This window comes from Cicer arietinum, chromosome 7, assembly GCF_000331145.2.
Source record: "Cicer arietinum cultivar CDC Frontier isolate Library 1 chromosome 7, Cicar.CDCFrontier_v2.0, whole genome shotgun sequence".
Lineage (NCBI taxonomy): Eukaryota > Viridiplantae > Streptophyta > Magnoliopsida > Fabales > Fabaceae > Cicer > Cicer arietinum.
The window spans coordinates 8,386,311-8,397,666 of NC_021166.2; the positions used below are offsets into that span (position 1 = coordinate 8,386,311).

General features: G+C 28.3%; 1 protein-coding gene across 4 annotated transcripts in view; it reads left to right on the top strand.

Moving 5' to 3' along the window:
* Positions 1-2,878, top strand: part of LOC101511377 (NAP1-related protein 2-like) — a 5,144-nt gene extending 2,266 nt beyond the window's left edge. Inside the window, exons 6-10 of one of the 4 annotated variants that reach the window (XM_004508693.4) lie at positions 6-67; positions 1,412-1,472; positions 1,630-1,686; positions 1,823-1,867; positions 2,463-2,878. In XM_004508693.4, coding sequence (XP_004508750.1) covers positions 6-67; positions 1,412-1,472; positions 1,630-1,686; positions 1,823-1,867; positions 2,463-2,534 — 297 coding nt within the window. In that variant the 3' untranslated portion in view covers positions 2,535-2,878. Of the gene's footprint in view, positions 1-5; positions 68-1,411; positions 1,473-1,629; positions 1,687-1,822; positions 1,904-2,444 lie in introns of all 4 variants that reach the window. The other 3 variants (XM_073363852.1, XM_004508692.4, XM_004508691.4) reach the window with 3 other exon arrangements.
* Positions 2,879-11,356: the final 8,478 nt, after the last annotated feature.

Sequence of the window (11,356 nt, forward strand, 5' to 3'; positions counted from 1 at the left end):
TGTAGGGAATACCCAATGGTGTCAATCATGAGAAGAAAGGGAACAAACGGGCTCCTACTGATGTCAGGTTGGTGTATTCAGCTTTTGTTTTCTTCTTCTGGCTATTGGTACAGAAATTCTATAAACAAAGAAACCATGTTCATGATGCATATTAGTTTCTAAATAGGCCACTTGTTCTTGGCTGGCCTTTATATCTTCAAACAAAATGAACTTCTGGATTCTGGAATTCGCATACCAAGAAAGGGCCCCTGACTAGTGATTCTTGTTTGGGTTACTAAACCAAATTCCCCTTTATCTTTTTCTGTTTTTTTAATTCATAATATGGAGTTTAATCCACTATGACCAAAACCATAAGCAAGGAAATATTGGGGGAGAAAAGGAATTCATGACCCAATACAGAGGACACCTAAATCTACTTATTAAAAGTATTATGTTAATTGCCACAGCCTGATGATTATGGATGCTTTGTTCGTTCCAGACCTCAACCTAGACAACTTTCTCATTACTATTCTTCCATAGTTACCCATGAGGAAAGGCCACTTTCCACATTATATTTGTCAAATGTCACATTATCCATGTCAAATGTGTTTACTTCGCACCACATTATCTATGTCAATTGTCAAATGTCTTCCACCAAGCAGGTCAACTTTTGAGTCTCCTACTGTAATTAATCACAAGACATTGAATAATTGCCTTTTTATGTAAGTTTAGTTTGTGTTGGAAGAATTCTATGCACCAGTTTCTGCTGTATTATACTATATATCTTCCTAAACAAGCTCCATTTCCAATGAATTTATTTCTCGACATTAATCACACTTTTAAGACCTCAGTAATTTCATCTGCAAATAGTTGATTGGCAAGTAATTACCTGTCAATAATTTGATGGATGGAAACACTAGAAACATTTAAGAGAGATCGGGAGTAATAGTATACTTGATTGGAGGTTTGAACTAGGGGTATGCTGGATGTTTAAGAGAGTCCAGTACCGATTTTCTAATACGTTCCTTCCAGTAAAACTTTTGTACGTCGCAGCATACTTTTCCATATTGTCAATAGCAGTCTCTATGAGAGGTACTATTTGAAAATTACAATGTGACAAGTACCTTTCAGGAATTGATTGAAAAGTATCTTTATGCGTTCCTCTGCATTACACTGCTAAAACCTCTTCATGTAAAAATCAATTTCTAACCACATGAATGGGGCGACTTTAATCAAGTCAAAGTAAAGTAGGCAAAGCAAATATCACTTTCAATAAAACTTCCTTCATGTTTGAGGATAGAAGCTTTTTCTTTTTATGGTTCTTTAATTATTAGTTTACGCATTTGAAGGAAATATGCTGTCAAAGCTCCGTTTGGAAATACTTCACGAACAGATAGTAAAAATATTCAATTTCTTGTGCTAATGATTGCAGTTTCCTTAGTTGGTTTTGTGACTGTGAGCAGAAAGATGATATGGAAGATATTCATTATGAGGTATAATTTTTTTCCTGGTCATCTCAAGTTCTTTCTAGATATGTGCATCCCTGCCATAGGTTTCCTCCTTTCTCTACTTGACTAATTCGAGTTTCTTTTTTTTGTACTTTGTTGTACTTCACATTAGTCCTAGTATAATATTCGCTCTAAATTGCAGGTTGCAGAATTAATCAAGGATGATTTATGGTCCAATCCACTCATTTATTTCAACAATGTAAGTCAACTTTTAGTTTTTATTTCTTCTTATTGATGAATACCAAATAGAATTCAAATTTCATATTATTGTTCATTTTGCTTTCCCACTCTTTTTTCCATTGTTTGTCTAACAGTAGTTGTTTGCAATGGTACAGGAGGAGCCTGATGAAGAGGATGCTGATGATGAAGCTGATGATGAGGTAATTGAAGTTCCCTTTTTCTTGGAAAAAATACAGGTGATTAACAAAAGTTTTTGGGTTATTGCTTTTCATAATTGTATGGAATCTGATAATCACTGGATCCATGCATGATTCATAGTTTTCAAATAAAGGAGTTTGATGCATTGATATTGTGCACACTGGATCCACACTGAATTTGGATTTTTTAGCATGTGCATGTGCTTCTAGCAATGATGTTGTGAACTGAAGGGGCTGAACTCCGCTTTAATTTTCATTTCAATCTAGTTATAATATAAATGTTAATATAAAGAATATGGAACATTAGAGTTTAGACTGTCAATCACAAATGTGACGTGAATTCCATTTAACAATACTTAGCTATTTTCATTGAAGACACAGCATAAAGCTATGAGTTGGAATCATGTTTATGATCACACACATGTTGAGATATTTGATAACAAAAATACAAAAAAACTTGAGGCAAGTTAACTAACTGATTGTTATTTGACCTAAGAAAGCATTCTTAAAGGATCTAAGTAGTGCATGATTTGCATTTAAAATTGATGACATTACAACTTTTGAAATAATAGATACAAAGAATATTTGTTGTTGGCAGGAAAAAGACGAGGATGACTCTGATGATGATGACCAAGAGGATGATGAGGGTGAAGATGAGGAAGGAAACTGAAAATGCATTATGGTGGCGTGACCTGTTTATTTTTTTCTTCTGGTTTGAGTATGTATTAGGCTTTTGGGCGTGCAGACCATGGCCATTCTTTCGTTGCATTAACTCATGTCAGCAAGTGGAGCTACCCAGGCCAGTTAGTGGTTCTCTGACCATAATTTATTATTTACCCTGTGAATTATTTCTGCTACTAGTTTCATCCATCGTGAACTTTTAGTGATACTCATAGTATATTAGCTTTCTCTCTTGGGTTTTTGTTGTGAACTATATAGGAAATTACTGCATTTATTTATTGTATAGCTGTTCGGCTTTGCATAAGAATATTACCTTAAAAGGCTTCAAGGCTATCTCAGCGGTTTTTCTCCCGCAAGATTACTATTGTCGGAAAGAATCTTCTTTCTGTTCAATCTTTACATGCATAACTTTACTGTCGCAACCGAAACATAAATGCACGGTCATTTGAATTTGTATTGTCCCCATTTGAACCTTTCATTGTTAAAATTTAGACGATTCATATTTGCCATCATGGTGAGCTATGACTTACTTTTTCCTATTATTATGGATACATGTTAAGTGAGGAACCCTTAATTATGGCTTTGCTATTCTTGTATTCTACTTTGACGAGTGGCCTTCTCTCCAATATATTACCGTCTTAAACATATCAGACTGCTTCATTGACGCACGTTCATACATACCATGAACATAAGCAGACAATTTTCGCCATAACTTACAATTCATTGTCAGTGCAAATCACAAGTATTAGAATGTAGGCATTGCCAAAGTTTTTCCTTCAAAGCAGACCACTATTTAGTTCGAAAATCTTTAAATAACATTGATTTATGTTTTTTTTTATAAAAATAAATGTGAATTGATTTTTTTTTTGATAAATAAAAAATGTTAGATCTTTTTACAGAATTTGTCAGGTGGTTAGTATAGAATCTCCAAAAACAACTTTGTACAAACAAGTTTTCTGCCCTGCTAAAGCTGACTGTTCCATGCAAAGATCGAGCCTGGTACATTGGGCCAAGCGTGACAAGACCTTTTCAATTTTTGAACTCCAAAAAAAAAAGGATTAAACTTGAAGGAGGAATTTGACCTGAGAAGTCCCGACTTGGTTGGCATAGATATATTGTGACGTTGATGTTGTGTGTGATATTTCATCACTTTCAGTTGAGATTACCCCAAACTATCTATGGCAACCCCAGGAGATTGACATGTCAGTCATTAGCTCGTTTGTGTACTACGTACTATGAACAAATAATCAAAGGAATTTGTAACCTTTTCGTTTGGTCGGTGCTTTAGGAATATGTTTGCAAGTGTGGTGCATCTCGTTGTAGATTCAAACTGCCCAGTTCAACTAGTTAAGATATTTATTCTTGGACGTTTTTATGTTTGATTGATTGGTTACTTAGAATAATTCAAAGAAATTGAATCACTTAGATTTTAGACATCTTCCTTAAGACACGTCGAAACTAGGAGAGACACAATTCAAAGATCAGAACAAGGAAGACCCACGTGTTTCATGCTAGAATGATTAATATGGACCACAAGCTTGTATACATCAAATCAAATGGTGGTGGCACCCCGAATTGACCATGACATAGTATACCAGTTAAAGCATATAATACGTTAAACTTGAAGTCGACATCCAAGTTGGCCATAAGCTGCTACTTTTCCTTTGTTTTTGCTAATTTTTGTTTTCTAAGTAGTAATCTTCGATTTTCCATCTTTATGGTTAGAGAAAAATTTCCAAATATAATTACTCTACTTTGTATTATTAAGACACGTATAAAATTTATTGGTAAACATTGTCTGACCTTTAGTGACATTCGTTAATATCTCAATATACTTTCCTTTTCCTGTGTGAATGCGGTGACCATGGATAATAATGCGCACATCAATTATTAGCCTAAAATGTCACTCAGTTTTATCAGTCAAAAAAGTAATTTAACATATTTTGAAGGAAAAAATTCCTTTTAAAACATAATAACAGTTTAGCATGTATCCCTTATGACAAAATATAAATTTATCAAAAATGATATTTAGATATAAAGATGATACCATATATCTATAAAAATTTGCCTTTTTTATTTTTTTATTTTTTTTATTATAATTCTTTCTCGCTCCTCGAAGCGAGTTTCTCTCTCCTCGAGACCATTCCACGCCCACAAGTGTATTTTATACACTCAGTTTTTATGTACTCAAATAACATAGTTGATATTTTAATTGGTTGTACAATATGAAAAAAATATTTTACATGGTAGTTTCTTTGATTTTGATTATAAGGAAAAACAACTAATTTCTCATCTTTTATTTATAAATTTAGTTAAATGACACAAAAGAACTTATTGGATGTATAAGATTGTTTAAAACCTTAATTGAACTAGAATAAGCCTAAAATTTATTGGATGCACAAATAAACTTATTGGATGCAATTGTTATTGATTTCATAAAATATAAAAATATCTTTTATAAGATTTGTTTTAAGAGAATAAAATAATATTAAAAAAAAAAATTAACTACATGATAGTTTATACATCCATATACAGAGGCAAGTAAGTTTTATTTCTAAAATTTTGTAGATAAAGAAATATAAATATTTTATATTTTGTATTTGAGTAAATTATATTTTGATAAAGTAGTTAGTGTTTTGAGGAGATATTAAGAAACTTAAAAGATAAAGATATCATAAGTTTAACTTCCATGATAACAAAAATAAATATACTTATGCACATAAATATTTTTATTATTAATAATTTACTTTGTATTTTTATTTTTTTGAAATGTGTGTTTATTTAATTTTGATGAGAGACTCTTTAAGTGAAATATTATCATACAGAGAAAATAAAATTTTAATTAACAAATATATATTTTTTGATATAATAAACATTTTTTTTTATATTTTTATTATTTTTAAAAATGTAGACAATTATTTATTTCATAAAAACTCTTTCTTTATTATCAACATGTGAAATTAACGTAAGATTGAATAAATAAAAATAAAAATATTTTCACAAATTAAACGGACCTTTAATGTGGCTTGCTTAAAAGTTATGTGGCATTACAAAATCTATTTAAGTCACTCGTGATAGAGTTGCATTATTGGAGGTGTTCTTAATTAACATTGACATTGATCCAACTTATGTAAAAACTTTCGATAAAATTACAAAATTGTCATCCGGTCACATTTAACATCAGACATTATTTATCATGTGTTTATAAATTAGGATAGTCTACATATTACAAAACTGTTTTGTAGAATTAAATTAACTTCAATCTAAATTTTAATATGATATCATACACTATCAAAATCCATTGAACCATTTTTTTTTATCGTGTCAATGCTATCTTACCACTAGAAAAAAGGGGTGTGTTGGACTGTCTTATCCTTACAAATCAATTTTGAATAGATGAAACTTAAATTATAATATGAGTTAATGTCGATAAGGAGCTGCAAATGTCAAATGTGATTAAAACTGTCGGGGAACATAACAACTGAAAAATGTGATGTGAGTGATGATGCTAAAACTATCCCTGCAACGACGTATATATATAGATAAAAAATCAGCTACAACTGTCATGCAATTTTCAAATCAATGTCATTTATTATCAGTCTATATAATTTACCAAAAATTTAGAAAAATAATACAGACATTAACATTTTGTGGAACAACAGACAATTAATTTCTCAAAAAAAAATCTTAGCCAAGACAAGAAAATCCAATTCAGTAAAAGATACAAGGCGTGACTGATGTTTTATCCACTCATTTTTAATTTCACTGTTTAATATCTACAGGACCATCCAACATGATTTGTAGCATATGTTGGAGTTCAGCTCAAGTACTGAAACACATACATGAATCAATGATCCACATAACAAGCACCATTGTACAAAAAAAGGAGAATTTTTTTGAATGTGGTGCTTTTATTTTTGGGCTTTGAGGATTTGGGCAAACTAAGTCAGCTTTTTCAGATGGCACAAACAAAATTGTAAGAGAGACAGAGCAAGAATTTAATTTGGGTGGCATACCCGAGGAGGCCATGGCTTGTAATTGTACTGCAAATTATTTAGGAGACAGCATAGATACCAGAATGTATTAAAACAGATATATTAGTAATTTATTTTTTCACTTTAGATATAAATTTTAAAACGATGACTGTGTCTATGATGTGTGTACTAAACATTATTCTGTAACATGAACAGGAAAAAGGTCATTTCGGAATTCATCTTTTGAAGAATAAAGTGACAAGCGGTGGAAATCTAATCCTATCTTTAAGCACTAAAAAAGTGGCACGTAGAAAGCACAGATTTTTATGAATCTTTTTTCACCTAATTGAAAAGATACAATTTTACATTTCTTTATCTCTCTATTTAACAGAAATTGTTAGTATAATTAGATACGTTTAGAATTAGTTTAAGGCAGTTATAAATTAAGTAAAATTTAATTCATTAGTTATTTTAGAAATATTATATAAAAGTGTATACTATTTAGGAACAGAGTTAGAAAGAGGACCAATATGGGTATGGTCTTTAAGTTTTAATATCTTTTTAATATTAATATGATATTATAGTTTTTTTATCTTTATATTTATTTTTTTAATTTTATATGATATTTAATAATGTTTTTTTTACTTAATATATCGAATATTGAACACATTTTTTAAAGAAATTTTATTCTTTAAATTTTTCAATTCAAGATTTTATTAGAATATGAGCTGTAACACTGAATTTAATGTGTTTAAAGAGGTTAATTTTTAGATGTTGTCAATTATTAATAAATTATGTCAAAAATTAGTTGAGACTAACAAATTAAATTCTTACATACTGATTAATAATTTGTGTTGATTTTTTTCGATATCAACGACATTCACATAACATACATTTTCAGCAATAAAAATTATAAAAATAATACTACACAATAAGATGGAAGATGATTTTTTTTATAGATTACATAATTGAAGATTTCAACAATATGAAACAACGACAAATATAACTTAAGAAGTAAATATTAGTTTCTTTTATATTTGTTTAAAAATATTAACTTTGAATATATCTTACAATTTCTTAAATATATTTATGTAGTGTGCATATGAAAATTTATTTATTTATACTAAATTATACTTTAAAATTTGATCTCTATACTTAATTTAAGGTTGTGTTCTTGGTCCTACCTTAATTGTGTAATATTCTTAATAATATCAATTTTAAATATATTTTTTTCATGATTTTTCTATTTATTAAGGTCAACCATGTTTCTCATCATAAATTGGAGCAGACTTCTTTTATAATTCGTCATCTATGGAATTTTTTTCCCATTATTTTATCATACAAGGAGTCCATATATAAGAAAAACATCCAGAATCTTCCTATGACTCAAATAAAGAGTACTCGGATACTAATTAGTTACAAAAGGGTCTAGATGACCAAAATTTTAAGGCACAAACAACTTATGTAAAAAACTAGATGAGATGTCAAAAACTTAAGGCACAAACACCGTTTTATGCCAAAAACTTATGCGTAACAAATTTTGCTTCATAAACTAAGACGAGTTAGATGTATATGAATCATGCTTCTTGCTAGAGAGCTGGCAAAACAGATCACCTCATTCTTTTTTGAGTTGGCTCAATCAGACTTTAAATTGAACTACAAAATTTAGTTTGGCAGATCAATCCAATTAAAATTTGAATCTAAATTTTAGAGTTCAAGCTCTGGGTATAATCATGGCTCTACTCCTGTTTCGGCAAATATTATTATTATTATTATTATTATTATTATTATTATTATTATTATTTATTATTATTATTATTATTATTATTATTATTATTATTATTATTATTATTATTATTATTATTATTATTATTATTATTATTATTATTATTATTATTATTATTATTATTCTTTAGTTATCAAGAGAAATAGACTTTAATAATTTAGAGCTCAATCGAGCGGTAAATAAAGTCTAGATAATAATCGTTCGAGTTAGAATTCGAATTTTAAATTTTACAAATAATTTACTTTTAATTTTTTCATTATTTATTTGAGGTCAACAAAACAATTAAAAAAATATAATTTTTTTTTTACGAAAAACTAATACTCTATAATGTTATTTATAAAATTTTATGACCCTTTTTATACATATTAACAAAAAAAATTTGGAGTATAATTAATATTATAAGTTATATATGAGTGTTATTGAATTATTCTTTATATATAGAATCATTTAATATTAACTTTTAATATTGCATCACAATTTGATAATATTAATAAAAAATATATCTAAGGGGAGTTATGCGCAGTGAGGAGCACCAAGATTCCGACTGTCTAAACTAATGAAGCACTTAGCCAATGCCTGCGCAGATCCTTCTCATGTTCACCAAATTGGTGTCAAACGTCATTCCCCACTTAAATCATTTTATACGATATCTCTCTTTCTGCATCTCAATAGCTATACCATTATCTTGCTACTGCACATTAATAATTGGAACTTAGCTACATGTATGTATAATAATGTACATCTAATTAATAGTTATTAATTAGTTGTGTCAAAATAATTAATTGGCGCACAATTGTTGTTTCATAAAAGCCAAATTAATACGACTTTAATTGGTATATATTATAATTAGTATAAAAAAGTTTTTTTCTTCGAAAATACAAAGAAAGTTTTACAAATATATTTCACAATTTAAATATTTCAAAAATAATGTAAACAGTGAATTAATAGTGAAATTAGAAATGTTATTAGTAAAAATATTATATAGTATACTCTTTTAATAACAAAATATAAACAAACGTGATTAAAAAGATGATGGTGTATTTATATTTCGTTACAAATAGGACCAATAAAGTTTAATTGACATATGTTACACGTTATTATTACTTTTCCCAAGAAATAATTATTAGTTTACTTTCACTTTTTTTACTAGTCCACTAAATGGTCCTTGTTTGGATGAGATAACTTTTTCATGCATGCATAAAGACATAGGAAATTTTAAACGCATATAAAAGTCAAAATTAAATGATACATCTTTTATAATAAATTTATAAACATAATTAATTTTTATTTTTACCAAATTAGCATTTTTAATAAAATAAAAGTAACATTAAAATTAGTTCTAATTTAATATAATATTTTATATTTTCAATTATATGATTTATTAATTATTAAAGCTAATTTCGACAATAATTTTTTTATTGAGACTGTATAAATTAAATATTAATAATATTTTTTAATATATATAATTTGATTTTTTATTTATTTAAAATTTTACTTCAAAAGGTGTTCCACATCGATCTCAATCACAGTCAATATATAGTGGTAGATGTATGTAAGAGACTTAAACACGTTATATAAATTATTATTAAATATTTTATATTTGTGTAGGAATAATATTTGATTGAAAGATAATGCATATGTGTGTTCAGCAAATTGATGATGGATATTAAACGAGTATCGATATTTCACACATGTAACATTATCATTAAAATAAACTAAAAAAAGTAAATCAAGCAATTATTTGATTTGGTCTCATTAATTCAGGCGAAGAGTGCATGTTGGTGTAGTTAAAGTATTGGAGAGAAGAAAAGTAAAGATATTTAAGACGGGAATTGTGGTGACATGAAAAAAGTATGTAGTGGAATTCCGCGTCCCTCTTTGAAATTGTGAATGACAGCAACCACCAAACACATAAATACCAATTGATTTCTGTTGCTACTGTCACTTTCCAATATGAATTCTTGTTAATATCTCTTTCTTTTTTTATATTAAATTATTTGATTGGATTCAATTTTGGGTTAAATACTTTTCAAATAGATATGTCAAGTAGCAATTGCGGTTTGCTAAGTTGAACTAATTCAAGTGGGACCAAACATGCATTGACTGAGCAGCTAGGTAGCTCTGAAATTGATATAATGTTGGTTGCTAGATACATACCTTGTGTCCAATTAATTCGGAAATTAAATTACAGTTTCTGTGGCACTTTAGATATTCTTTTAAATAACGTTACTTTAACATAAAATGTAATATAAAATTTAATAAAATTATTTTTTATAAAATGTCATATTATTGTATTTATATTTTATTTTATGTGGAACTTCTTTTTGAATATAATTATTTTTGAAGTATATAATTTGGATCTATAAATAGATATTGTTGGAGGGTAAGGTGTGAATTTGAAGATGACATACATAAGTAGCAAGGCATGTATGGCATTAGAGAAAAAGGTAGCAGAACAGTTAATATGAAATAGGTCCACTTCTGTGCAGAGCAAGACAGTATAACGCACCTCTGCGATGCCCTCGTGGACAGGACAGAGCACGCATTTTTGTGTCCGTCCTTTATTTTTACGTCATATTTACTAATATTCTGTCAAATAAATAAAATTAGATTGTTAATTTTTTATTCACTGTGAGTGAATTATAGTATTTATAAGTAAATTTTAATCAGCGGTTTTTGCGAGAGATATGACGGTTCTAAGACTTCAAATCCTTGATTCGAAATTTGTGCAATACTCAATTAAAATATATCCTAAGTCAAATTAACTTTTAATATATAAATAATCAAAGTGACTAAGTGTTTACACTGTTTTGGATCAATCGCTAAAATATTTATTAGGTCATATTAATTACTATAACTATGAAGTCTACACATATAATGAAAGAATTCGGGTTTTGAGATATTTAAAAATAATATATTTTTTTTAGACAAACATTAGTCGTTAAGTTATTATTTGAATTTTTTAAATTCGTTCGGACGATCTAAAGATCATCAATTAGGTTATCTTTGTAAGACATGGAAATGGTATTTAATTTATGTAATAAAGATAAA